We start from the raw sequence: 25910 nt of genomic DNA, 5'->3' as shown, positions 1-25910 counted from the left end.
GCCTTGGGGCTACTGGGCTCTGCTGGGGCTGAGTCCTCCTCTCACTCCCTCCCTGCTTCTGCCAAAGCTGCCGTCTCCTCTCCTCCCTCTGCCCGGATTCTGGAGCCAGGTAAGAACTCTCCAGGTCTCTGCCTCTGGCCCCTGAACCAAAGGATGGGGACCTGGGGGATGAGATGGTCCTGGGTCTGAAGGAATAGGTTGTCTAGGAGGAGCTGAGATTGGCCAGGCCTTCGTAGACCATCAGAATTGGGAAGAGACTTAGAGATCTCCACCACCTCCTAAGTGGCAGATGGAAAACAAACCCCCAGAGGGAGGGTCCAAACAATGCATTCATGGAAAATTTAAGCCTAGCATTGGTCTCCTACTAGGTTCTTTTTATTCTGGTAAACTGAGATTCACCCCAGCTCCTGAACTATTCCTAAAGGGCGGAGGTGTTATAGTCATATTAGAGAACTCAGACTCACCCAGAGAAACAGTCCAGAAACTGGCACAAATACTGTGGAGAAGTTGAGAAGAGAGATAAGCCCCGTCCCTGGGGGCTCCTTTGGGTAACTAGGGATCCAGACTTGGAAGGAGAATGGGGGTCAGGTTGGCAGATTCTAGTTTAGTGGTGGCAGTTAATACATCTCAAAGTTGATCAGGTACTCAGAAGGCATATATTCCAGTGCATATTTGGGCAGGAATCACCTCCAAAGAATTCCCAAACAGGAACAGCCTCTACTAGAAGACTTCTAAGCCCTAAGGATCAGCAAATCTTCCTTATATCGATAGGAGAGGTATAGAGAAAGAGATATCCATATAGTAGAGAGATATAGATAAGTGACCAAGGTTAAATCCAGTTAGATATTAGAGAAAGAGAGAGAGAGGAGATAAATATATATAAAAGACTATCTTATGTTAAATCCAGACAGGTAGATAGATTTATATAAGGTTAAATCTATAGATCTATAGATCTAAATCAATAGATTAGGAATTAAGGTTAAATATATATATATATATATATATATGGTTAAATCCATATATTAAATATTGATTTCTATAGAGAAGGGACTAAGTTTAAAGATAGATAAAGAGATAACTACTAAGATCTATATAAGATGGGGCAGCTAGGTGGCATAGTGGATAAAGTACTGGCCCTGGAGTCAGGAGTACCTGGTTTCAAATCTTGTCTCAGATACTTAATAATTACCTAGCTGTGTGGCCTTGGGCAAGCTACTTCTTAACCCCGTTTGCCTTGCAAAAACTAAAAGAAAGAAAATCTGTATAAGATTATATCAATAGATATATATCAACAGATAAGGGACTAAGGTTAAATCCATATATTTATATTTTCATATCTATGGATAAGAGACAAAATTTAAATCCAGATAAAATGATCTATATAGGGCAGCTAGGTGGTGCAGTGGATAAAGCACCAGCCCTGGAGTCAGGAGTACCTGGGTTCAAAACCAGTCTCAGACACTTAATAATTACCTAGCTGTGTGGCCTTGGGCAAGCCACTTAACCCCATTTGCCTTGCAAAAACCTAAAAAAAAATGATCTATATAAAATAAAATCCATATATCTATATCATTCCTTCCACTGATGAAATCTGACTCCTTGCAAATTCCCTCTATTATTGCTCCTAGGTCTGTCCTCTGGGACCAAGCTCTGTGAGTCTAGTTGTTTTTTCATAACTCACGTGTCATCACATCCCAGTTTAACTCAGTAAACATTTATTGACCATATTCTGTGTGATTAAAAGAGGCCTTCTGGAGTAGTGCAGAACAGATTCAAGTTATGACAATGATATTTAATAACTATGACCCTGGGCAAGTTGCTTAATTTTTCATTCCTCTAGATAATTCTTAAATTTCAACAACAACAACAAAGTATTTGCACTGGAAGAAGGGATTACTTGACCAGGGAGCTCATCCATCCCCAATCTTTCTTTGTGCTAGGACTGATAACCAGTTCCACTAAATTTTTCCTTTTCCAAATCAACCAGGTTTTTCTTTCTTTTTTTAAACTTTGATAGTTTCTCTCTTGCAGCTACTCAGTTTAGAAAACATTTATTAACTAGACCCCGATCCTGCCCCCTGACCTAACTAAAGGACCAATCTTACACAGCTACCTGCTCCCCCTTCCCCTCAGAACCTTCTCCTGGTTAGGGTCCCATAGAAGAAATCCATTAATGACAATCACAGAATATCAGCCAGAAGGAAAGGACCCCAAAAACTTAATCCAATCTCTCAATTCCCTTTCTTTCTCCCCTCTTCTTCCTCTTTTCTTTCTTTGACTTCTTTTTTTTTTTCTTCCTTTTCTTTGCTTTCTTTTGGGCTTTACTCCAGCTTGCTCTTTCTCACTTAGGCATTAACAAACTTTCTTGCCTTCTTTTGATAATTAGTTTTTTCTCTTTCTCATTTACAATTTCCCTCTTCCCTCCATCATTCTCTTCCTTCCTAAGATCAAGGTACACTGGATCTGAACTCCTCAAACTATAGCTTATAAACTTATAGTTTATAAACCCATATAAGTGTGTTTACCTTTAATAGTGAACCTGTTGTCACAATTGGCTCAAAGGAAAGGTATTTACTGAAAGGAGATCAGAGGAACAGTAGCCAGGAAACATTATTCCTTTATATCTGATGGGGTGCACTCTACCACAACTACACATATTAATCACAAATATATATTGAGTACATAAACACATAATACACCAGAACTGTATAGTATCTGGAAGCTAAGGGACACAGGGGACCGAACACTGGACCTGGTCAGGATGACCTGAGTTCAAATCCAGTCTCAGACACTAGCTGTGAAGCTGGGTAAGTCACTTACCTGTCTGGATGAGTTTGTCGGTTTCCTCATTTGTAAAATGGGGGCAATACTGGTCTTCCAGGGTCATTATGAGAATAAAATGAGAGACTTGTAAAGTGCTTTGAAAACTGCTATATAAATACTAGCTAGCTAGGAGCAATAGTAGTAGAAGAAAAGTATCTAGGATAGTCCCTCTGTAGCTTTCCATGCAAGGACTGCAAGCCCTGGACATCTCTTCTCACCGTATCCTCCTGCTGCCCTCCCTAGGTACATCTGGGCTGAACTGGGTGGTCACTCAAAGGAGCACGCTGGGATGATCCTCTCTGAAGCTCAGCTCCTCTGTCCTCACATACCCAGCTCACAATCCTCAGAACTGTCTCCTGACCCAGCGTGTTCCCTAAAGTTTGAGTGTTGATCTCTAATTCCATCAAGTTTGGTTGAAGAACTTCATACTTTTAGAAAGGGTTATCAGAGTGTAGTCACTTAAGTCCTTTTATCATTTCATCAAAAGTGGAATTAAATGGGGCGGCTAGGTGGCACAGTGGATAAAGCACTGGCCTTGGAGTCAGGAGTACCTGGGTTCAAATCCAGTCTCAGACACTTAATAATTACCTAGCTGTGTAGCCTTGGGCAAGCCACTTCACCCCATTTGCCTTGCAAAAAAAAAAAAAAAACCTAAAAGTGGGATTAATTGATTAGAGAACCCCCTCATGGATCTCCCACCCATTATATTCTCCTTTTTATTACTTAATTTTTTTATTGGATTTGTCTCATTTTTGTTCTCATTTTCTCAGGCTTCTTTCCTTATCATTTTTTCTAACTTGTTCTTTTTCTCATTCCCTTTTATTTTACTTGAATTTTTTCCTTGATTTCTCTCTTCTTTCTTTCTCTTTCTCTCCCTCCCTGCCTCTCCCTCCTCTTGTTTATTCCTTTTTTTACTCATCCTTTACTTCTTTCTCTTCCTTGGTCTTCACCTTTCTCATTCTCCTATCCAAGTTCACTAGCCCTCTTTCTCCTCTGGTCTCACTGTTGTCTTGCTTTCTCTCACTTGTTCTTTCACTATATCACCAGTCATCCCCTGTGTTCTCTTCACCTTTCACACAGTCCCTCTTTACTCTCCTTTGAGTTCTATTCTTTCTTTAGATAATGTACTCTGTGGTTCTTTCTTTCTCATACCCCCCCTTCAATTCTTACATACTTTGTTTTACAATTTTTTATTTTTATTTTTGCAAGGCAATGGGGTTAAGTGACTTGCCCAAGATCACACAGCCAGGTAACTATTAAATGTCTGAGGTCAGATTTGAATTGAGGTCCTCCTGACTCCAGGGCTGGTGCTCTATCTACTGCACCACCTAGCTGCCCCCTAAAATTATTTTTAATATTATTGATTTCCATTTATATTTTTCTCCCTCCTTACCCAGATATTCCTAATAACAAAGAATTCAGGGGGCAACAAAAGAAAAAAAAGCAGAACTTCAAAAAAACTAACATGTCTACCAAATATATGTTTATGCACTATTCCACAGTCATGGACCCTTTAACTCTGCAAAGAAGGAAGGAAAAGACATTTTCTCCTCTTCTTTTCTGAGTCCAAGCTTGGCCACTATATTAATCCCATGAACCTTTTTGTAAACTTGCTCCCTTTTTTTTCCCCTTTCTCCTGCCTCTCTTCAACCCTATTCCTCTTCCTTAGATCAAGCAATAGCATATAGTGTCTACTTTTTTTTTTGCAATAAAACTTTAAGGATCCAGGATTTCATGAACATGGGGATTCCCTTTACCAACTTGTATTCCATGTCTTAGTAGATAGTTTCTATGTTTCTAAAAGAAAAGGCTTCAGGGTGGCTAGGTGGTGCAGTGGATAAAAGCACCGGCCCTGGAGTCGGGAGTACCTGAGTTCAAATCGGGTCATAGACACTTAATTACCTAGCTGTGTGGCCTTGGCCAAGCCACTTAACCCCATTTGCCTTTCAAAAACCTAAAAAAAAAAAAAGAAAGAAAAGAAAAGGCTTCTGTTGGTCAGCTTTCTGATGGACTCCTAGACACACAACACACACACAACGTACTCACATACATACACACATGCATATACATACACACAAAACCACATACCTTAGCTGCTACCAAAAGCCCTACCAGCCTGGTAAGAGCCATCCTAACCCAAGCTCCCCTGGTCAAGCCTCTGTGAACCCAGGCTCCTTCTCCCCACAGTGAGGCAGCAGAAGAGGACTTTAGAAAAAGCTACAACTTATAAGGATGAAGATGATGATGATGCTTTGCTTCCACTCACTGAATGGTTCCAGTCAAACAAAGGCACGGAAATAAACAAAGCCATGGAGATCCAAATAACTTTGGATTATAGATTTTTATTTTCTTTTAATTTTACAGCTGGAGGACACCACCATCACAGAGGAGCAAACTGAGGCCCAAATTGGGGAAGAAACTTATTTAAGATCACAAAACAAGTCAGTAATAGATATTATACTGGGAAAAACTCTGGTTGGGAGTCAGTGGACCCGGATTCTAATCTACACTTTGTTACTTATTTATGTTTTGGACAAGTCATTTACCTTCACTGGGTCTTAGTTTCATCTTATAGAAATGATGGGTTAGGCTGGATAGTTTTAAGGTCCTTTAAATCCTATAATTTGCAGAGTCTCAGTCACTCCTTATTGCTTCCATTTCTTTTCTTTTTTGGGTTTTGTTTTTTTTTTTTTGCACCACAAATGGGGTTAAGTGGCTTGCCCAAGGCCACACAGCTAGGTAATTATTCAATGTCTGAAGTCGGATTTGAACTCAGATACTCCTGACTCCCAGGCCGGTGCTCCATCTACTTCGCCATCTAGCTTCCCCTAATCGCTTCCATTTCTAAACTCTTTAATAAAAAATTTTCATATTCAGTCTCTCCTTTACAACAGCCCTGAGAAGGAGACAGGTTGGGAATTAATTCATCATTATTAATAATATTATTTAAGTTTAATGTTATTGGTGTTTTGATATTAATATTCCTATTTGACAGATGAAGCAGGAGGGAAGAAAATTGACACTCCAAGGTCATATAGAAAGGTTAGTGGCAGAATGAGGAGAAATTGGATCTTTTGGCTCCCTGGTCCAGGCTTCTGACTCTGCCCCTGACTGAAGACACTAGATTAGGGGCTGACTCCTGTCCCTTATATCAACTCCCTTTTTGTCCCTGGTCAGGTCCCTTCCCCTGTCCCTCAATTTCCACATTCATAAAAGGGAGTTTGAATCAATGATTGCTAAGAACCCTTCTAGCTCTAGGATCACATAATGATGACCTCCCCCTGACTCGGGAACTATACTGGGTCTCTGGGGACAGAGATTTGACTCAACCCTTGTCCTAAAAGGGATAAGTGGTTCTTGGAAGGAATGAAGGATCAGCAAAGTTGTAGGACAGAGTTAGAGAGTCTATGCGTGTCACAGCCAGGAAGACATGGTGGGTGGGCAACCCTGACCCCTGAATCTCAGATGTCTCATTAAAACTATAGGTTTCAGAGTCAGTGCTGACCTGTATCAGAAGGGAATTTATCACCTGGGAGCTTCCACGACCAATGGAATCACAAGCCCTTTCCTCCATAGGATGGAATCAGTGAGGAAGGAGGAACAGATTTACCATCTGACACTAGATGCTAAGGAAGATTTGAGCCCTCAATGAAGAAGGGAAAACTGTAGTTGACCTGGTACTGCTGGTACTTACTCAACAAGAAGACCTGAGTTCAAATCCCACCTCTGACAGAATGCCTCTCTGCCTGTTTCAGGCAGCCCTGATTTCAACCATGCAAGGGGATGTGTGCTCTTTCTGTGCATGAGAAAGCCTGGGGAACTTGCCCAGCTATGAAGCCTAGACTCAGGGTCTGAAAGTCAGGAGACTTGAACTCAAATCTCAAATCTGCCACTAAACAGTCTTCCTTCTTGGGGCCTCAGTTTCCTTATCTGTAAAATAGAGCTCATGGCTTCTATCCAACCTTTGAGAAACTTGGGAGGAATGGAAGCTTGGGATCTGTAGCATGTAAGCCCCTTAAGAATGGGAAGTGTTTTGTCTTTGTACAATGTCCAACAGTTGATAGGTTCTTTTTTTTTTTGCAAGGCAAATGGGGTTAAGTGGCTTGCCCAAGTTGGTAGGTTCTTAATAAATGTGCATTGAATTTAATCAAATTAAATGGCATTTAATTGGTCAGTGACCAAAGTTAACAAGGTTTGAAGAGGATGGCTGTCAGACCAATGTCCCATTTCCCTGAGGAAGAGTTAAAGTCTCAAAAAGCTTAGGGCTGGAATACTTTAAATAGAATGGGATCCAGCATCTTGGAAGCTCGGGAACCTGGGAGGGACCAGAAGATTCTTGTTTACTTTGGAAGGTGGGGTGAAGGAGGTGAAAGGGGAAAAGACCCATGGGGCAGAAAAGGTCATGGGAGAGAGCAAGCAAGGTCTTAAGGCAGCAATCTTTGGAAGTGGAACCAGGCCCTAGATAGGCTTGGGATGGGGAGGGAGGAACAGGGAGAATGACCCTAAAAATAGAAAATCTGACAGTCTGGAAACTGGGAAAAAAACACCTTACAATAAATTATTTAGAAAGTCAGAGCTTAGGGGCAGCTAGGTGGTGCAGTGGATAGAGCACTGGCCCTGGAGTCAGGAGTACCTGAGTTCAAATCCAGCCTCAGAAACTTAATGATAATTACCTAGCTGTGAGGCCTCCTGCAAGCCACTTAACCCCATTGCCTTTTGGAAAAAAAAAAAAGTCAGAGCTGGAAGGGATACTGGAACTCAGACTGGCAGAACTGAGAGGGGCAGTAGAACACGGACTGGCAGAGCTGGGAGGGGATTCAAGCATCCAGTATCTACCATGTATAAGTACTGTGGTAGGCCTGGGAATGCAAATACAAAGAATGAAACAATCTCTACTCCCCATTAACCATATTCTTGTGAGGGGAACTATGCAGCATTAAATATAATGCTAACAAATATGCATCCACACAAAATGTTTACAAAATAGAAAGGCGGCGCAAGGTTTCTAGAACAGGCATCATCTGGAAGATGCCTTAAGATGGTAAGATGTTGAGGCAGCTAGGTGGCATAGTGGATAAAGCACCGGCCTTGGAGTCAGAAGTACCTGGGTTCAAATCTGGTCTTAGACACTTAATAATTACCTAGCTGTGTGGCCTTGGGCAAGCCACTTAACTCCATTTGCCTTGCAAAAACTTAAAAAAAAAAATACTGAAAAGAGAATTGTCCAAGCTAAAAAAATTTTGAGGACACCTTCTTTAGAAGGAGAAAATTTGAAACTTAGTGAAGAAAAGGGATTTGCCTAAAGTTGCATAATGTGTTTCTCAGTGGAGAGCTGCCCTAATTTTTTTTTCAATTTATTGATGACACCTTTTGTTTTTTATGCCTTTATCATTTTCTAGTATGGCCTCCACGCCTCACCCTTCCTTACCATCAAATCCTCCCCATTGACAAAATAATTAAGTATGACTGATCTGGGCAGTGTATATATACCATTCCATAGCCATAGCCCTCCACTTCTCATCTGAGAAGAGAGAAAGATGTTTCTTTATATGTTTTCTGGGGCTCAGTTAATCTGGTCAGTGTTATTATCACTGAGTACATTGTTCTTCAGATTTTGCTTAGTTTTTTGCCACCCCCATATAGATTTTTAACCTCCATGGAATAATTGCTGCAATTTGAGAGCTATCAAAAAATATGAATAATAGGGGCAGCTAGGTGGCACAGTGAATAATGCACCAGTCAGGAGTACCTGGGTTCAAATCTGGCCTCAGACACTTAATAATTAATTACCTAGCTGTGTGGCCTTGGGCAAGCCACTTAACCCTATTTGCCTTGCAACAAAAAAAACAAAACAAAACCAAAAAAAAATATGAACAATGCATAATTTTTCTTGCATAAATTATTTCCCAGAATGATTGGACTAATTTATAGCAGAACCTCTGGTTTCAGTGTACCTTTTTTTGATTTTAGGTCTTTCAACTATTTCCATCTTTAATTTCCAGCTTTAATACTAAATTATTTTTCCATCTATGTTTTTTTTCCAATTTGTATTAACCAAAAAGATATCATCTATCACAATTTTCCTTACTCCCCTCCTAAATAAACTTCTAATGACTTCCTATGATTTCTAGGATAAAACTCTTTTGTTTGGCTTTTAAAGTTCTTCACAATCAGACCTTAATCTATCTTTCTAGCACAAAGTGGGGGGGGCAGGGAGAGAGAACATGCCAAAGAAAAATATGCATTTGTATGTGACTATGTGTGTGTGTGTGTGTGTTTTGCCTAACAGGTCTACTCTTATTTCATTTCTCTTTCTTTGTGGCTATGCCCAGGCTTCCACATGCATGCCCTCCTTACCTCTACTTCATAAGAAACTTTTTTTTTTGCAAGGCAATGGGGTTAAGTGGCTTGCCCAAGGCCACACAACTAGGTTATTATTAAGTGTCTGAGGTCAGATTTGAACTCAGGTCCTCCTGACTCCAGGGCTGGTGCTCTATCTACTGCACCACCTAGCTGCCCCAAGAAACTTCTTTCAAGATTCATCGTTTCCCATTCTAAGAAAGCCTTTGTTCATCTTCCACCTGCTAATTCTTTCATTCCCAAGGATTTGTGTCATATGTATGCACAGCCCTGTTGTCTTTTCCTGTAGAATGGAGGTCCATTACAATTCTTTGTATTTCTGTCATCCTAACTTAGAACATAGCAGGAGATGAATGAAGGCTTATTGATTGTTTTTAGTATCTGTAGATCCTTGACATATTGTTTTTTCATTTTGTGAGGCAATGATTGCGTTAAGTGACTTGCCCAAGTCACACAACTAAGATGTATCAAGTGTCTGAAGCAGGATTTGAACTCATGTCCTCTTAACTCCAGGGTCAGTGCTCTATCCACTCTGCCACCTAGCTGTCCCTTCCTTGACATATTTTTAAAATTCTACTGATATCTTTTGGTTTTCTGTCATTCTCTTTTCCAAATAATCCCAATAAAAAAATAAAATGGAAATAAAAAGGGAGGTGAGTGGAGAAGCACTTTGGCCAAAGTAATCGAGAGCTTAGCCCAGTCCAAATATATGCAGTGTTCCCATCTAAGGTCCACCACCTCAGCAAAGCAGGAAAGAAATGAGTTTTCTTGTTTCTTTTGTTACAGCTAAATTCTTAAAGGGATTCTCTCTCCCAAGCAGGGGCTTGTGGAGGCAGAAACCCTGGGCTGGGTGAGGAAACAGTAAGACTGAATTGAAACTACATTCCATCTAGAAGACCCGGGTACTCGGCTGTTCTTGAAATAGTGCTAGGGAAAGTCAAGATTATTGCCCCAATTTTATAGCATAAATGAGGGCCAAAGGGAGAAAGCCATTTGCTCGGGGTCACCCAGCTGACACCCCAGGCTGGGTTCTGTCTTCCAGGGAGCTTAGACTTCAGGCTATGTCAGTGAAGGCTCCCTTTCAATGATTTCTAATGCGGTCCTCTGGGGACCCTCGGGGGTCCCAGGAGAGGGCCTTGGGGGGTCCCAGGCTCCCCCATCCCTGTCCTGGCTCCTGGGCCCCTAGAGAAGGCTGTGGTGGATGACCCAGGCTGTGGGTGGACGAGGAAGACAGGGCAGGAATGTCAAGAATGCAGAGGAGAATAGAGAAGGGGAATGAGGGAGGAGGGGAGGAAAGAATTGAAGGGAAGAAAAAGGAGGAGGAGACAACTTGGACCACAGTGGGGGGAAGATATGGAACCTTTCAGCTTCCCTGGGTCAGCCTGGCTGGACCCTCTTGGCCTAAAGGGAGGCAAACAGAGACACACACATACACATACACACACAGATCTACACCCTGACAAGCAGACAAAGATACACAGACACCCAGACAGATGGACAGACACATCCACACACAGATACCCTCACACACAGACAGTTACACACACACTCTCACTCACACACCCAGACAGACACATACCCAGAGACACACAGACACCCAGACACACACACAGAGCCCTCTCAATACCATTTTAGCTTGTCTTATAAATGATACCATGCACCTACTCTGTTCAGAGCCCTACTAGATATCCATGATTAACAGAAAAAATAAGGCAAAAAGACAGTTGAAATTGCTGTCCAGAAACTTTCCTTTTTGCTTTTGTTTTTTATACTTTAACCATTTTCTAGTATGGCTTCTATACTTCACCCTCCTTTGCCATTAATCCTCCCCTGTTGACAAAACAATTAAGCACTTTGGCCAAAGCACAGACCTGGGCAGTGTGTATATACCATTCCTTAGCCATAATCCTCCACTTCTCAACTGAAAAGAGAGAAAGGTGTTTCCTTATCCGTTTTTCTGGTGCTCAGTTAATCTGGTCAGTTTTATTAATCATTGAATTTATTGAATCATTGATTCCATAAAGGCCTCATGAGAGAGGCAGCACCCCAGTTTAGCATTTGAAGGAAAGGAAGAATTTTAACAACATGCTAGTGATCCATTAGTTAGAGTGTTAGACTTTGAGTACTGAATTCAAATCCAGACTCAGATACTTACTAGTTGTATTACCCTGGACAAGTCGATTCACTTTGAGCCTCAGTTTCCTCATCTGTAAAGTAATAACATCTACATCCCAGGGTTGTAGGGAGGATCAAATGAGATGATATGTACAAAGGACTTTGTAAACCTTAAGATGCAAAATTTATTGTTGAGTTATTTTCAGTTGTCTTCTACTCCTCTTGACTCCATTTGGGATCTTCTTGGCAAAGATAGAGAAATAGTTTGCCATTTCCTTTTCTAGCTCATTTTATAGATGAGGAATTGAAGTAAACAGGGTGAGGTGATTTGGCCAGGGTCACATAGCTAGTAAGTGCCCAAGGACAGATTTGAATTCAGGTTTTCCTGCTTCTAGGTTGGATGCTCTATCCATTTGACCACTTAGCTGCCTAAAATGTTATATAAATGCTAGTGATTGTTATTATTAATGAGGGGGCCATGTCAGAATGTGGGGTGTTGTGGGATCAAAGGCACAGAGATGCTAGATGGCAGACCAAGAATTAGGGAGAGGAGAGCTGGCCAATTGACCTGAAAAGTAGAGAAAGGGAATGGTCCATGATAAGGGTAGATCACGTAAGTATTCAGGCTGGATACAGATACAGGAAAGACCTTGAATATCAGACTAAGGAATCTGCTTATACTTCAATCAGTAGATAATGAGGTGCCATCTGGAAGTTTTCAACAGTGTAACGACATCATCATGCCCTCTGGTGTCTTCCAGGTCATGATGATCCTGGGTTGCCTTAGGAAAATTTCTTTCCATGGGAGACATAGATTAGAGAAGGGATAGACTGGATACAGAGACTAGTCAGGAAGCTATTGCAATAGTTTCAAGAAGAAAAGATGGTGGGTGTTACGGGAATTGGAGAGGAGGGCATGAACTGGTTATACTGTGGATGTTGAAACCACTGGACTTGGCAACTAAATGGATGATATCCTGGAGGTGAATCAGAGAGGAAGTGGTCAAAGGTAACTGAGAGGTTACAAATTTGGATGATGCCAATGGAGATAGAGAAGGGTAGGAAGGGTAGGTTTAGGGAAGGAAAATGATTATAGGTTATATGATTATAAATCAAACTGGAAGACATCTCAAAGTACATTTAATCCAGGCCCCTCATGACATAGAAGAGGAAGCTGAGACCTAGCAGGTTAAATGACTGGTCCTATGGCCACACAAAACAACTATTACCAGTGGAGAGATTTGAACCTAGGACTTCTTGGTTGAGTTTAAGTTGACCAAAAGAGATATCCAGGAAACTTTCCTTGCTTCCCTGAAGTCACAAAGGCAGACTTGGAGAAAGCCACACATGGAAGCTAAAGGTCACCTCACACAGAGGATTCCACCTTCCAGATCAAACCAGATTTTTCATCTATCACTAAAGGACCTTAGTAAAAGCTAATAACTAGGATTTAGGCACTGCTTTAAGATTTATAAAGCTTTCCCAAATATCTCATTTTAGCCTCACAACAACCCTATGAGGTAGGTGCCGCTATTATCCCCAATTTACAGATAAGGAACCTGAAACTGAGAGAAGTTAAACGACTTCCCCAAGGTCTCACAGCTTAATTTAATGGATGAGATGGCCCTTGATTGAACTCGTTATTTTGACACCACATTCAGCATTCCATCCACTCTGACACTTAACTTTCTTTTTCTAAAGACTAGAACCTGTTTAAAAGCAGAGACCATGGTGGGGGGGTTGTCTTTTTTTAATTGATATTTTATTTTTCCAATTATATATTATAAAAGTTTTTTCAATATTCATCCACTTGCATATTTATAAGTTATACAAATGTTTTCCACCCTCCCTTCCTACCCCTCTCCTCATTTATATTTAACATATTATACATTAGTCATTTTGTATATGAGAAATTAGGACTAAGGGGAAAAGGAAGAGAACCATGAGATAGGAAGAAAAAGCATAGAAGAAATTTTTTAAAAAGTGAACATAGTTTTTTTTTCAGATTTTGAGGTTGTTTTTTGTTTTGTTTTGTTTTGTTTTTTTTCCTCTAGATAAGGATAGCATTGTCCATAACAAGTCTCCCAGGGTTGTTCTAGATCTTTGAACTGCTGAGAGGAGCTTTATCCCTCATTGTTGATTAACTCACATTGTTACTGTAAATGTGTGCAATGTTTTCTTGATTATGCTCCCTTCATTCATCATCAGTTGATGTAATTCTTTCCATGCTTCTTTAAAGTCCAACCATTCATGGTTTCTTTTTCTTCTGGGCAAGGCAATGGGGTTAAGTGACTTGCCCAAAGTCACACAGCTAAGTAATTAAGTGTCTGAGACTGGATTTGAGCTCAGGTCCTCCTGACTCCAGGGCTAGTGCTCTATCCACTGCTCCACCTAACTGCCCCATTCAAGATTTCTTATAGAACAGTAGTTCTCTAGAATATTCATGTACCATAACTTGTTCAGCCATCCCTCAATTGATGGACATCCCCTCAATTTCCAATTCTACACTACAAAAAGAACTTTATAAATATTTTTGAATATGTGTGACTTTTCTCGTTTTTTAATGATTTCTTCTGGTTATAAGCCTAGTATTGGTATTGTTGGGTCAAAGGGGATGGTCAGCTTTATTGCACTTTGAGCATATTGCTCTCCAGAATGCTGGATCACTTCACACCTCCACCAACAGTGTATTAATATTCCAATCCTCCCACAACCTCTCTAACACTGATCATTTTCAGGGGTTTTGTCTTTACATATATAGCACCTAAGTCAGTGAATTTTAAAAGCATTTATTGAACTTTCACTAATAGTTCAAGCACAGAGCTATGCATTAGGGATAAAAATACTAAAGTGAAAACAATTTCTGCCTTCAAGAAGCTTACATTCTTATAGGGGGAGAGTGTATATAGGGAAATGATGGACTGGGGAGAAGTATTTTGGATTGGAAAATTGGTGGGAATAGATTAGATTTTCATTGGCAATGGGCAATTGACTTGATTGTGGTCCCAGGACTGGAAATTAGAAGTACTGGGAGGTGGACAGATTGAGGATTGGTGGTTGAGAAACTCCCCAGTTAAAAAGAGTTAATTCTAAGTGTTTCCTGGAGTGGGGGGGGGGCGGGGATGAGTTAGCTAAAAGTTCATCTGAGAGAATAGGCACTTAAATCAATGTTTTTGACAGAGTATATGAAAAGAATGTCATAAAGTTACCAAGAGCTAGAACAGCCCCAAAGACAAGATATAAGAAGATGCCCCTCCTTCCAACTCTTTCACAGAGGTAGGAAGGCCATTTCAGAGATTTTTCTTTTTTATGTATTGATCAGTTTTACTGATTTTTTTTAATTCTTTGTTCTGTGGGATGACTCTCTAGGATTGGGAGGGAATATGGAGAATTTAGACAATGTAAAAATAAATGATACTAAAATGTTACTTTAAGAATAAATAAAGCTTGTGAATTCCTAGAAAAGAGATGTGAAACACTTATCTCTCCCTTGCTGGGGTGGGCATTTGGGGTATGGAATGTTGCATACACTGTCAGAATGGGCTGATGAGTAATTTAATTTTGCTAAATTGCCTTTTTCCCTTGTATTTTATTAAAAAGAGACAGCTGAGTGGGGAGGGGAAAGAATCTATTCAGAAAAAAGGTGATATAGAAACAAAATATATCAATTTAAAAGAAAATACTTGTTTTACTGAATTGAATTTTATTTCCTGTGACCCAATTATCAGTGCTAAACTCCTTGCTAGGATTAACCTACATATATCCTGGACTCCCCCACCCCTTCTTTCAGGGTATTCCCTTCCTTCCCCCCCCCCCATCCCAAACACACACACACACACACACACACACATAATAAGTACTGGATTTTTATTATTTATCCTTCATTCTCAAAGAGGACTATGAAAGCAAGGAGGTAATGCCATGTCATATATGTAAATTGAATTTAAATGAGGGAGGGCTATGCAAAATCACCAACCTCACTTTCTTCTCCAGAGACATCCAGGCCAGAGGCCAGATATGGAACATGATGAATGGTAATGGCCTTGGATCAGGGAAGACCTGGGCCTTTCTAAGCTAGGGTCTTTAATATGTCTCAGTTTGACTGAGACGACACCCAGTCTGTGATTAAAGATAGGTAAGAAAGAAATGAGGCTGAAAGTGGCCTCTTTAACCCTCAAAAAGAAAAGAAAAGAAAATCAGTCTGGCACTGGGATAATTCTAGGGAAGTAGACATCATTGATGCCTTGAGACATCTAATTGAAGGCCATCTGGAAGTGGTGGGACCTTGAATGCTGAATGTCCTCATCCTCTCCCTCTTCCCTTCCCTTGCTCCCACAGACACTCCCCTCCCAAGAAGTCAAGATGTCCAGCAAACGGGCCAAGGCTAAGACCACAAAGAAACGTCCCCAGCGGGCCACATCCAATGTTTTTGCCATGTTTGACCAGTCTCAGATTCAGGAATTCAAGGAGGCCTTCAACATGATCGACCAGAATCGAGATGGATTCATTGACAAAGAGGATCTCCATGACATGCTGGCCTCCCTCGGTAAGGGCTTCCAGCAGAGCAGCTGAAATTTACCTTCCTAGGATCTCCTTCTATCATGCTAAATTTTAATCTTCATAGTGTGACTGTAGACGTATACTTTCCACACTCTCAGTTTCCTCATCTGCAAAATGAAGGGCTTCACTGGATTGAAGCCATTTTCCCAGGTCTCCTTTGGTCTTCTACTGCCCAAAGCTTTCCTCTAGTCATTGCTTCCTAAATTCTGCCTAGGGAGGGAGACCAGTCTGAAAAGAATAATCTTGGGGGTGGCTAGGTGGTGCAGTGGATAGAGCACCGGCCCTGGAGTCAGGAGGAACTGAGTTCAAATATGGCTTCAGACACTTAATCTTTACCTAGCTGTGTGGCCTCGGGCAAGTCACTTAACCCCATTGCCTTATAAAACCTAAAAAAAGAATAATCTTTAAAAGTAAATAAAGGAGGGGTGGCTAGGTGGCATAGAGTCAGGAGTACCTGGGTTCAAATCTGGTCTCAGACACAATGATTACCTAGCTGTGTGGCCTTGGGCAAGCCATTTAACCTCATTTGCCTTGCAAAAACCTAAAAAAAAAAAAAAAGGAAATAAAGGATATTTGTGACTCTTAGTCACTCCATCCATTATTGAGTTTCTCCTGGGATTCTGGATTGAGAAGAGAAGGAGTTTGTCTTGGGATAGATGGTATAGTGGGTAGAACACCGGAGGACCTGAGTTCAAATTCTGCCCCAATTACTAGCTGTGTGACCCTAAGGAAGTCCCTTAACCTCTCTGGGTCTCAGTTTCCTCATCTGTTAAGTTTTTGCAAGGCAAATGGGGTTAAGTGGCTTGCCCAAGGCCACCCAGCTAGGTAATCATTAAGTGTCTGAGACCGGATTTGAACCTAGATACTCCTAACTCCAGGGCCGGTGCTTTATCTACTGTGCCACCTAGCTGCCCTCCTCATTTGTTAATAAGGAACTTAAGCTTGATGACCTCTAAACTGTCTTCCAGCTCTAAATTTATAATTGTATGATTCCTCACAAAGTTTCTTTTTTTTTTTTGCAAGGCAAATGGGGTTAAGTGACTTGCCCAAGGCCACACAGCTAGGTAATTATTAAATGTATGAGGCTGGACCTCAGGTATTCCTGACTCCAGGGCTGGCGCTCTATCCACTACACCACCTAGCCACCCCTATAAAGTTTCTTAAAGAAAGAGATAAGTGTTTTTTCCTTTAAAAAATTTATTTCAGGGATTAGCACATACATATTTCATTGATGATTTTCATTTTTATATCAGTCATTTGGGGGTATATTGATTCCCCACTTTCCACTCGCCAAAGCCAAAGCCAATGCCAATGAGCTTTCTCTTGAAACAAAGTAAAACAAGTAAGCAAAACCAGACATATGTAACATTTGGTCCAATAGTCCCTTCCATCTGCCCAGAAAAATAAGATGGGTGCATTGGCCGTGATTTTCAACCTAATATCCTGACTCCAAATCCAGGGCTCTTTCCTGTTTTATCACAAAAAAAAAATAGAAGCTCACGACTTAGGAAGCTGAGTTCCAAGAACAGGAGTTGGGAATCTACTATCCTAGTCCATGGCTCAGCTCACAAAAACCTAGGAACCTCAGGTTGCAGCCTGCTCAGGACAAAGGGAGATAAGACCAGGAGTCAAGAGATACTAGCCTTGGGGGCAGCTAGGTGGCACAGTGGATAGAGCACCAGCCCTGGAATCAGGAGGACTTGAGTTCAAATGCTGACTCAGACACTTAATAATTATCTAGCTGTGTGACTCTGGGTAAGTCACTTAACCCCACTGCCTTTCAAACCCCACCCCCCAAAAAAAATCTCCCAGGAGATTTGGGAAACTTGGCTCAAGATCACAGGATTTAGGTTAGAGAGGAACCACAGAAATGATCTACTCCTCATTTTTTTTTAAGGTAAAGGAACTAAAACTCATGTAGGGGGAACTAAAGGAACTAAAACTCCAGTAGTGGGAAATAGCAGAGCTAAGATTTGAATTGAGGTCCCCTGTTGCTAAATCTGTTTTACATTTTTATGCTATCCCACTGCCTTAAGATGTAGGTAGGGATGGAAGACATCTGGAACCATGAAAATAAGAGATTGAGGAACTTTGGATGAAGGGAGGATGATGGTCAGGGATAGGGATGGAAAGAGTCAGGGGTCTAGGAATTAGACACGTCCACAAGTAAGATGGAGGCTTGGTATCTGGTATCTGACTCACAGTAAGTATCCTATATCCACAGGGAAGAACCCCACAGATGAATACCTGGAAGGAATGATGAGTGAGGCCCCTGGGCCCATCAATTTTACCATGTTCCTGACCATGTTTGGAGAGAAGCTGAATGGAACAGACCCTGAGGATGTTATTCGAAATGCCTTTGCCTGCTTTGATGAGGAGGCCTCAGGTTGGCTGGATTATAGTATCTTGGGGACCCAAAGGTGGCGCTTGTCCTGGCTTAACCTGTGGGAACTTGGAATTTAGGAGGAGACTGAAAGGGAGAGTTCTATGTCCCTTGGACATTTTAGCTCTTCTAGTTCTAAGTTCTTCAGAAGTGACCAATCTCAAATGGACCATGGATTCATCTGAAAGGCCTAAAACTACCCCTCTGCTTCTTAGTGAACTTAACTCAAAGCATTGACCCTAGAAATAAAATTTTCCTATTATCTTTTTTTGGGGGAGGGAGAAGAAATTCTGATTTCATTGATCTGTGGAAACTTTTGCCACCAATATCTATAACTTATTCTTAGAAAGTTGTCCTAAGGTGATTCTCATTGTCATATTCCTCCATGAGAACCACCCAGACCATCCTATTGTCTTCTTTCTCTCTTAGAAAGGATTCACAGATATCTCTGCTTCTTTCTCTCATTTCTTCTTTCTGGTTCCCTATCCCAGGAGTCATCCATGAGGACCACCTACGGGAACTGCTTACCACCATGGGTGACCGATTCACAGATGAAGAGGTGGATGAGATGTACCGAGAGGCACCCATTGACAAGAAGGGAAACTTTAATTATGTGGAGTTCACCCGGATCTTGAAGCATGGGGCCAAGGACAAGGATGACTAATCACCACATTGTCCCAGTTCCTCTTGCCCACCACTCACATCCTTTTTATCCCACTCCCCTCTTCCATGCTCCTCATGCCCCTTGCATTCCACACAGCTGCCATGTACCAGCAAGGTTGATAAGCCCTTGCCTGGCCCTAGACCTGACACATCTGCAGAGCAAGAAGGCTGAGACCCTTGGGCTTTAGGGATGGATGTCCTTTGGCTCTTGTTAAAGGGAATGGGACCTCATGCCTGAAGAGATATTCAGGGAAGATGGATCTCTTCTTTAGCAAGTACCAACCCTGGGCTCCAGGAGATACTTGCTTCACAGCTTATCCACTACATACTACACACAATTCAAGATCCTAAACAAGGACCAGTCCAAGTCATCTGGCCAAAGCTGATCCCCTTTTCCACTGGTCTGCAGGGAATTCCCTCAATCCTAGTCCCTTGCCACTGTCCCTTGCCACTGCCTCATCTGGTTATAGTGGTCTGTTTCATGGTGACACATTCCTTGTTCTCACAGGAGACCCTAAAACATTCCTCCTTCTCTTTTGTGTCCCCCGCACACACCCTGCCCCTTCAACATCATTCACCTGCCTCACTGAAGGTGCACAAAGGAGAGGAACATGGCACAAGGATCCTTTCTAGCCTCCAGACAAGGGTTCAAGTGGGTGTCCAAGAAAGTGTATCATATTTAGTTTGCACCCACCATGCATGTTAAAGAAAGGATGTGGCCTGTGTGAATCCATGTATGTGTGATTATATGTTTATATATGTATGCATCTGTGTAATGTAATGTATTTCCAAGGCATAACACTGACTTTTGATTTTGGGAAGGAAGAGAAAGAAAGACTACTCAAAATAGAAGACACTAGCCCAAGCTGACTCAGTTCTCCTTTGTATGATGGAGGGGTAAGGAATAGGGAGGGTTTCAAGCCAGGTGCTTGAGGGGAAGGGGATGGGATTTCTCCAAAGACTGGATCCTGCCATCTTTACCATAGCCCTGTTCCACCCTATCCCACTTCCCTGTTTGGTATTCTCTTGGATACCCTTTCCAAAGACCTGTTGTCCCCCTGAGTCAGAGTCCACATTAATCATGTAATTACACTTTTTCCCTTTCTTCTCCATCTTCTGAAAATCCTGTTTCTCTTGTCTCTTCTTTATAGAAGGAAAAAAAAAAACCAGAAATTGGATTCAAATCTGTTTTAGTATTTTCTATCTGTGTCTTTGTTAACTAAGTCTCAAGGTGTTGTATTAAGGCAAATTATAGTCTGAGTACCCATCATTTCCTCTCCTCCCCATGTTCAAAACTATCTTCATAATAATACCGATATTTTAATGTCTAACAGTAAATATCAATAGATGTAAAATATATAAACAAAATTTCTTTAAGGTCCTCAATAATTAAGAGTATAATGGAGTCCTTTTGAAAAATCATTCTATAAGGGACCCTTCCAAGCCCAATGAAATCCTTGGATCTCTCTCCTGATCCTTTACAGCAAGGAGTAAGTCTTTCTGATCACCAGACTATGGATTCTATGGTTGGAAGTCTTTAATAAAGGAACACCAGTTTGCTTAGTCTCTCTGAGAGAGGTGAACCTTTTCCCAGGCCTCCATAAACCCTTTACTCTGGTTCTTTTCTACCCTGACCCTGGAATGCAGATGAGAACCCTAACTTTTTTAAAATTTATTTAAGGCAATGGGATTAAGTGACTTACCCAAGGTCACATAGGTAATTATTAAGTGTCTGAGGTTGCATTTGAACTCAGATCCTCCTGAATCAAGGGTCAGTGCTCTAGCCACCACACTACCTAACTGCCTTGAGCCCTAACTTCTTGATCTGTGTCTACTTCTCTCCCAGGGAACCTTCTTCCCTTCATTTTTTCTGGTTGATTTTTTGTTTTGGAAAGAACTCAGAGCAGGAAATCAGGCCCTGAGTTTAAGTACCTTATTTGTGACCCTTAAACAAGTACACCTTCTCTTTGAGTCTCACTTTAAAATGTAAAGACTGGAAAAGCAGCTCTCTGAAGGCAGAGACCAATTATTCTCATGTCCACCATTAGCATCTGTGTTTGGCAGGACAGTAGGCACAGCCAAATTCAGCTCAAGCCTAACTTATTAGCTGTGGCAAATGTTTCATAGTCTGATGCCATGGGAACAGACAGATCTAGAATTTCTCAGAACAGAAAAACAGAAGGAAAGAAATTTTCCTACAATCACACAGCCAGTCAGAAGTAGAGCTAGGAAGCCTGGTCAACCAATCAACAAACATTTACTTAAGGCTTATTATCTACCTGCCCCTGAGCTAAGCCCAGGAACACAAAGACAAAATGGAAATTTATCCTTAGTACCATGGGGGATGGTAAGAATTCGATCTAGAAAGGACTTGAGGGGGTCATCTTCTTCTTCCTCCTCCTCCTCCTCCTCCTTTACAGGTGAAGACACTTTAAGGCTTCTGCAGTGATGATGATGTTTGTCCTTTGTTCCCAAGACCATGACAAGTACATGAATTGGATTTGAGTGAGGGGGTGCTGTGCTAAGTCACCAGCCTCACTTTTTCCTCTAGTGCCATCTGAGTCTAGTGGCCAGATTTGAATCAGGATGATTGGAGATGGCCTTGGATATGGATCAATCAGGGTTAAATGACTTGCCCAAGATCACACAGCTTATCTATATATCAAGTGTCTGAGGCCAAATTTGAACTCAAGTCCTCCTGACTACAGGACCAGTGCTCTATTCACTGAGCTGCTCCTTGCTTTGGGAGTATAGTTAGCAAAGTCATATTACCTATTTCTTGATTCCTTAGTCTTCCTGGGCTTAGAGACCCACACCTAGACCGTTCCAAATGGACTTGACCCAATGGTATTGGGTCAAGAAGTTGTAGGCTTCCTGGCCCTCAGTGGAAGTTGCTGCTGCTAACCTAGGAACTGGGTTGAGGGGTGGAAGTCCCCTTAGGATAAAGCAGCTTCTTTTGGGACAGAAAGAAAGAGGAACTACCCTCAGAATACTACTTCAAATTCCCAGCCTTGGGTCAAAGCCCAGTTTATCTTAGTTTCAGCTAAGTCCCTGAGGGTGGGAGGTGGGAAACAGCAAGACTGGGGTAGGCCTACTTTGATAGAGCACAGTACTCCAAGCCAGTGAAACCCAGAATTAGCTTCATTACTTAACCCTAGCATATTGGTGACTGGTGGTGATCATCTGAGTGAATGTCTGTTCTGCTTTCACTTGGAGGTTATTTTTTTTAATTTGGGTTTTTTCTAGGGTTTTTTTTTTTTTTGATGTGTGGCGGAAGGCCATGGATGAATGAATGGACAGAGAAAGCACAGAATTATACAGTAAAGTTAAGATAGGTGTTTATTTGGAATGTGGATTTCTTTAGGAAAATTTGAGATTTGCTTAAAGAAAATTTACATAAAGCCAGAACTGTCTGTATGTCCAAGGACATCCTTTCAGATCTTTCCCTAAGGCCAGACTTACTTTGGATTGGGAAGGAAAAAGACTGGGAGGGTCTTGGAGCTGGTTAAAGTCAATCTAATAACAAACACCTTTGGGGACCTTAACTCAATCCTCTTGCATACTGTCAGTTACCTCCTTATCCATATGTCTGCCCTGCTCTGGCCATTTGCCTCTATTTCTGCTATAAGTCTCTTCCAGACCTTGTCTTCTTGACTCTCTGGAAATGTTTCCTGAGTGACCCCTCCTCGCTCTCCATTTCTCTCCATGGGCTTTGGCTATTATTTAAATTGTAAAACATACATACAGGACATGCTTGCCTTTAGCAGGTTTTAATAGCACTGGTGAAATCCTAAACTGTCCCATAGGAGCTTCACTGGTCCCATGGAAACCTTTTCCAGATTATTAAATGTCTGGAAAAAGGTAGAAAACAGGTAGAGGAAACTCACCCCTGAAATGAAGGCATACCTTCACTTCCCCGTGTAGCTTCACCCAAGTCATTAATCCCTTTCTGGAATTCAGAGTCTACAAAATGAGGGGGTTGGATTAAAGACTTACAGTTCAAAATACTGTCACTTTTCTGAAATTCATAATCAAAATAACAGTTAATATTTCTATAAAATGGAGATATAAAGATGATTCTCAGATCTATCCATGACTGGATGAAGCATTTATTTATTTACAATGCACAAAGCTGTTGTTTTGGACATGGGGAGATGATGCCCTGATATGCAAGTGAATTGGATTTAAGTACTAAGCCTGGACAGACAATTAGAAGAGTAAGTTGGATCTTGTTTTGAGGAATCTGACATTCTGTCAGGGAACCACATATGTGACATATACAATACAATAGCATACATAATATGACAATGCATATATCCAGGACTTTCATCCTGAAATTTTCCAATCCTAAATCATCAATTTGTATTAGATAATTCAAATTGAATGGCAATCAAGAAACATTTTTAAGTGCCTACGGCATGCCCATGACTAAGTGGTAAAGTGAGTCAGAAGACTCATCTTCCTAAATTCAAATCTGGTTTCTGGCACTAGCTGGGTGACCTGAGGCAAGTTCCTCAATCCTGTTTACCTCAGTTTCCTCATCTGTAAAATGAGTTGGAAAAGAAAAGGGCCAGTGTCTCTGCCAAGAAAACCTCAAATGGGCTCACAGAGAGTCAGACACGACTGAAGAACAGCAATGAATTAAGTTGGGGAGTGCTAAGGACTGGGGGTACAAAAAGAGGCAAAGACAGTACTTGCCCTCAAGGAACTCACATTCAAAGAGAGGAGACAACATGCAATAACTCTGTACAAACAAGCTATAGGCAGGTAAAACTGGAGATAATCAACAGAAGGAAGTCACTGGAATAAAATAGGATGTCTATAGCCATCTCAATCTCAACATGTCCAAAACAACCCATCACTCTCCCCTCACCCCCAGTCCACTTATTCCAAACTTCCCTAGTCCTTATTCTGGACACCATCATCTTTCCAGTCCCCCAGGTTTATAAGATGGGTGTTATCAACTCCTCACCCACCCACACTAATTCCACATATCCAATCAGTTGCTAAATTTGTCATTTCTATCTTTATATATTGGCACTCTGGTTCAGGCCCTCATCACCTCTTGCCTAGTATTCCTCAGTGGTTTCTAGGCTTCAAGTTTCATTCTCATGAACAATACGTCCTTTACACTCATCTGCCAAAGTCATTTTCCTGAAGCATATTAGGGCTTACCATGTCACACATACAGACACACACACACACACACACATACACACACACACACACAAACACACACAAAAATGGCTCCCTATTATTCCAGAATCAAATGTAAATTCTATTGGCAGACACAGGAGACTTTTTCCATCCTGGCCCCTTCCTATTCTAACTTGACTTTCCCAAAACCATTCTCTAAATTCAGCTCTATTGACCTATTTTTATTATTTTTTTCCCTCACAAATGACACCAATGGGGGGCAGCGAGGTGGCACAGTGGATAGAGATGGCCCTGGAGTCAGGAGGACTTGAATTCAAATCCGACCTCAGACACTTAATAATTATCTAGTTGTGTAATCTCGGGCAAGTCACTTAACCCCATTGCCTTGCAAAAAGAAAAGACAAAAAAAGTCCCAACAAATGATGCCAATGTTTTATCATTCCAACTATCTCCAGTCTCTATGCAATTGCATTGGCAGTCTGCCAAGTCCCCTTTTCTCCTTCCTCTTAGAATACAGGCTTCCTTCAAGACTCAGTTCAAATGCCACCTTTTACTACAAGGCTTGCCCAATCCTGCTCAATCCCATTAAGGTTTCCTTCCTATATCTTATATTGTTTCTTCCTATTTAAGTTCATTAGAAAATAAGATCCTTGAAGACAGGGCCTATTTTTCTTCCCACCCCCCCTCAGGTGACAAAGTACCTCAAGGGTAAGCCCTTGGGTCAATGCTTGTTGCTTGATAAGCACATAAGAAACAATTACTTTGTACTGGATAATACAAAGAAAGGCAACCATCCCTGTGACTTCATGGTTAAACACCCAGCCAGATCAACCAGAACCAAATATCTGTTTTCTCCCTAGATTAAACTGTAAATTCCCTGAGGACAGAGACTCTTTGGATTTTGAAGTTATTTCCCTAGGGTTTAGCCAGGAGCCATCACTAATAAATGCTTTTAGTTCATTCAAAAGACTTCTTTCCTTTTCCCCTCCCCCACCAAATAACAATAACAAAAAAAAAAAAAAACCCATACCAAGAAAGTGATCTTTCCCCCTTCAAATTTTCTCCCAGTATTTTGGGTCTTTGACCTAGATCTCTTTCAACCTTGTGCTAATAGCTATCTACCCCTTCCCCTAATCCCCTATCCCCTTCCCCTTCCCCTTCCCCTTCCCCACTTATTACATTGCAAGATTCCCCCCATCTTCCTTTTTGGGAAGTAGAGTTCACGAGAAATGCTTAAAAATGTTCCTTGAAGTGAATTTCCCAGTCACCTAGAACTGCTCCTGGAAGATCACAGAGGCCTAGCTGATCTTAGAGGCAGATCATCTAGTCCAAATGCTTCATTTTTAGAGATTGAGAAAAAAAAATCCCTAAGAGATAACGAATCTTCTCATAAGCAGAGAAGTGTCCTACTTGGGTCTTTAAGAATCTTAGGGCAACTAGGTGGCAAAGGGGATAGGGCACTGGCCTTGGAATCAGGACAGAAATTCGAATCCAGCCTCTGACACTTGACACTAACTAGCTGTGTGACCTTGGGCAAGTCACTTAATCCAATTGTCTCACATCCAGGGCTATCTTGAGTCCTCATGTTTCATATCTGGCCACTGGACCCAGATGGTACTAGTGGAGAAAGTGAGGTTAGTGATTTAGTACAGCATCCCCTCACTCAAATCCAATTGATGTGCTTGTCATGACATCACCTCCCTAATGTCATGGTCTTCTTTAAGAATGAAAGACAAACATTATTTATTATTATTATTATTAATATTATTATTAATTATTATTGTTGAAGGATCTTAGAATCGTGCCAGGCTTAGTACCTACTAGCTAGGTAATTATTAAGTGTCTGAGA

The 25910-nt window shown here is 41.3% G+C and overlaps 1 protein-coding gene across 2 annotated transcripts; it reads left to right on the top strand.

The window, feature by feature from the left end:
• Positions 1 to 20088, top strand: MYL9 (myosin light chain 9). 2 transcript variants are annotated; one of them, XM_074212027.1, is made up of 5 exons: positions 8 to 109; positions 5188 to 5264; positions 15637 to 15844; positions 18083 to 18244; positions 18733 to 20088. In XM_074212027.1, exons 3-5 carry the CDS (start codon positions 15661 to 15663, stop codon positions 18903 to 18905), a joined length of 519 nt encoding a protein of 172 aa, XP_074068128.1. In that variant the 5' UTR covers positions 8 to 109; positions 5188 to 5264; positions 15637 to 15660; the 3' UTR covers positions 18906 to 20088. The 2 variants fall into 2 exon arrangements, with proteins under 2 accessions (XP_074068127.1, XP_074068128.1); XM_074212026.1 differs by lacking the exon at positions 5188 to 5264 and having other exon boundaries at positions 1 to 109.
• Positions 20089 to 25910: the final 5822 nt, after the last annotated feature.

Source organism: Macrotis lagotis, chromosome 1, assembly GCF_037893015.1.
Source record: "Macrotis lagotis isolate mMagLag1 chromosome 1, bilby.v1.9.chrom.fasta, whole genome shotgun sequence".
Lineage (NCBI taxonomy): Eukaryota > Metazoa > Chordata > Mammalia > Peramelemorphia > Peramelidae > Macrotis > Macrotis lagotis.
This window is presented reverse-complemented; position numbering and strand designations above follow the sequence as displayed.

What these genes read in the sequence shown, in the direction of transcription:
- MYL9 (XM_074212026.1), top strand. Translation starts at nt 15,661, where the DNA reads ATGTCCAGCAAACGGGCCAAGGCTAAGACCACAAAGAAACGTCCCCAG. An exon ending in TGACATGCTGGCCTCCCTCG is followed by an intron (nt 15,845 to 18,082) that starts GTAAGGGCTTCC and finishes CTATATCCACAG; the next exon opens with GGAAGAACCCCACAGATGAA. An exon ending in CTTTGATGAGGAGGCCTCAG is followed by an intron (nt 18,245 to 18,732) that starts GTTGGCTGGATT and finishes TCCCTATCCCAG; the next exon opens with GAGTCATCCATGAGGACCAC.